The following is a 2,989-nucleotide window of genomic DNA, read 5'->3' as shown; positions in this document are numbered from 1 at the left end:
GTCGGAGGCAGGACAATAATATTGTTGGCCTGCACGCAAGGTTCGTCAGAATGCCCTTAATAGCTGGTATATTCAATTTTTTGTTCCCAGAGATTCGAGTATCTGGACTGGATCAATCAGGTTAGTGAGATCCTCACACATCAGCACATCACCTGTGGCAGCAGAGCAGATAAGAAGAGCCGGCGTCTTGGCACCCCTACCTACCTGGCCCGCCGTGCCACATCGATCAAACAAGCACGGGACAACCAACGCCGCGACGCGCGTCGCCATGTCGTCCGCCTCGGCCCCCTCTCCCGCCGCCGCCGCCGCCTACGACCGCGTTGCCGAGCTCCGCACGCTGGACGCGACCTTCGCGGGCGTGCGCGGGCTCGTCGCGTCCGGCGCCACGCGCGTCCCGCGCATCTTCCGCCGCGTCCCGGACCACGAACAGCCGACACGGCAGCCCAGCGCTCCCGGCCAGCGGCCGCCGTGCATCCCGGCGGTCGACCTCGCCGCGGCGGACCACGAGGCGGTGGTGGCGGCCGTGCGGCGCGCCGCTGAGGAGTGGGGGCTCTTCCTGGTGACGGGCCACGGCGTGCCCGGGGAGGTGGCCGCGGCGGCCCTGGGCGCCGCGCGGGCGTTCCACGACGCCGACGGCGGGGCGGGCAGCGAGAAGGCGCGGCTCTACTCGCGGGACCCGGCCAAGGCGGTCAAGTACAACTGCAACTTCGACCTGTACGAGTCGTCCGTGGCCAACTGGCGCGACACGCTATACCTCCGCATCGCGCCCAACCCGCCGACCGACGGCGAGATGCCGGAGAACTGCCGGTGAGCGCTCTCTTTGTCCGGTCTGGTAGCTTGATAAGTGTAGTAGTATCGTTTTTGCCGTAAATAATTTGAAGTTCCTTTTTGCTATGATTTCTCACAGAAAGGTTCGATTTCTGTTCTATTGTTCACAGCTAGACCAGCTGTACACGAAGTGCATCACTAGCATATAGTACTATCAGACATCAGCTTCTTGTTATTGGCAAGTCACTAGCATAGAGTACTATCAGACATCAGCTTGTTGTTATTGGCAAGTGCTAAGTTGCCTTGTATACAGGATTTGCATTTTTTTTTTCTCAACCACATCCTCTGCTGATTAAAAATGTAGACTTCTAAATCTATGACAAAGCAAAGTCATAACATGCCTATCCTCATGTTTACTTTTGTCCAAATTTTGACTAAAGTGCATGCCGATACTGTGCCAAACTTGACTGGTCACGACCTCACATGGCGCCACTCTATCGTTGGCAGAGACCAGTTGCCTACATTTCTTAATTTCTCTGCTTCTCCCTATCTCTCTCACACACCAAAAAAGAAAAGAAAAATAAAAATCCCAGACCACAATCAAAGTAACTGTTTTCTAAATGGAGTTCTATGACTGGTATCAACTGAAGTACAAACTAAATTATCAGTTAATTTCTGTTCTATTGTTCACAGATAAGTTGTCTAATTACAATTACACTGTATGTAGCTTATGCCCATCCTCGACCTTCTTTGGATACTAATTTGCAACAGATAAGTTGTCTAATGACAATTACACTATATGTAGCTTATCAGTTATGCCGACCTTATGTAGAAGCACTGAGTATCAATAATCCATGACACGTCTGCTTTAGACTTTGTGAGTACACTGTTTATCTGTCTACATCGTGGACGGCAGAATATTCAGATATAGGCATCTATTTCCTTTGCTACTTCTGACTAAACATGGACTCAAGTACTCGACAGATATGATTGGGAAGCACAAAAGATAGTGGCAGAACAGTGAACGCTACCTGCTGTTAATTTGTGTTGATTTTTCAGGGATGCGTTCTTTGACTACGCTAGACACACCAAGCTCTTGCTGGACACACTGTACGGGTTGCTGTCGGAGGCTCTTGGGCTTGCCCCGACCTACCTAGCTGACATGGAGTGCAACAAAGGGCAGATGATACTGTTCCACTACTATCCTCCATGCCCCGAGCCGGAGCTCGCCATCGGAACGACCCGGCATTCCGACTCCGGCTTCCTCACCGTCCTCCTTCAGGACGACACCGGCGGCCTGCAGGTCCTCCACGACGATCAGTGGATCGACGTCCCGCCAACGCCAGGAGCGTTCATAGTGAACATCGGCGATCTCATGCAGGTATGTATCTGCTTGTCACTGGATCCTGACTGTAAATTAACAAATCGGGGAGCCTTGCTCATCATTGATTTCTGCGTCAGATCTTAATCATTGTTTTTACAGAACTGAGATTTTGTTGTGTGTATGCACAGATGATGTCGAACGACAAGTTCATAAGCGCCGAGCACAGGGTGGTGGCCAAGAAGGCTGGACCAAGGGTCTCGATCGCGTGCTTCACCAGCCATTCAGATTCGACAAGGATGTATGGCCCCATCAAGGAGCTGCTGTCCGATGGAAACCCCCCATTGTACAGGGAGACACTCGCGAAAGACTACATTACTCATTACTACGCGGTTGGCTTGGGTCGCAAAGCGGCTATTTACGATTTCCGGCTCTGAATTCAGAGAAAGTTTGAGTTGTGTTACTCTAGAACTATATATCCTTAACTTGCAATGTACGAATTAAGAAGGCATTGATGATTGTGTGATGTACTTATACGCTAATAAAGTAGGAAGAACAAAGGAAATAATGGAGCAATAAGAATGCTGAGGTAAACAAAACGGTGTCGTCGTCTTTGCCACTTTAAAAGATGGAACGATGATTCTGACCGTGTGGCGTTTCCAGCTAAATGTGCATTCACACTTCCACAGAGTCCCGAAGCTGCAGTAGTCTCGTTCTGGCTGGTATCTATACTATAATCTATATTATAACAGTTGAAACAATTAAAATCCTTTCTCATCAAGATTAGATTCACCGTACTCCTCGCGAAGATCTCGCTTGCCAGCTTAATGGTTTGACGAAAGAGGGTGTAGATTTACGAAACTGATAAAAGAAAAATATTTCTGCCAATTTTTCATATTT

The 2,989-nt window shown here is 49.7% G+C and overlaps 1 protein-coding gene across 1 annotated transcript; it reads left to right on the top strand.

Annotated features, from left to right (window-relative positions):
- Positions 1–231: 231 nt before the first annotated feature.
- Positions 232–2,665, top strand: LOC112900087 (1-aminocyclopropane-1-carboxylate oxidase homolog 1-like). Its single transcript, XM_025968819.1, has 3 exons — positions 232–807; positions 1,828–2,149; positions 2,281–2,665. Exons 1-3 carry the CDS (start codon positions 269–271, stop codon positions 2,524–2,526), a joined length of 1,107 nt encoding a protein of 368 aa, XP_025824604.1. The 5' UTR covers positions 232–268; the 3' UTR covers positions 2,527–2,665.
- Positions 2,666–2,989: the final 324 nt, after the last annotated feature.

This window comes from Panicum hallii, chromosome 7, assembly GCF_002211085.1.
Source record: "Panicum hallii strain FIL2 chromosome 7, PHallii_v3.1, whole genome shotgun sequence".
In the NCBI taxonomy this organism is placed as follows: Eukaryota; Viridiplantae; Streptophyta; class Magnoliopsida; order Poales; family Poaceae; genus Panicum; species Panicum hallii.
Note: the sequence above shows the minus strand (reverse complement) of the source record. Positions and strands in the feature narration are given on the sequence as shown.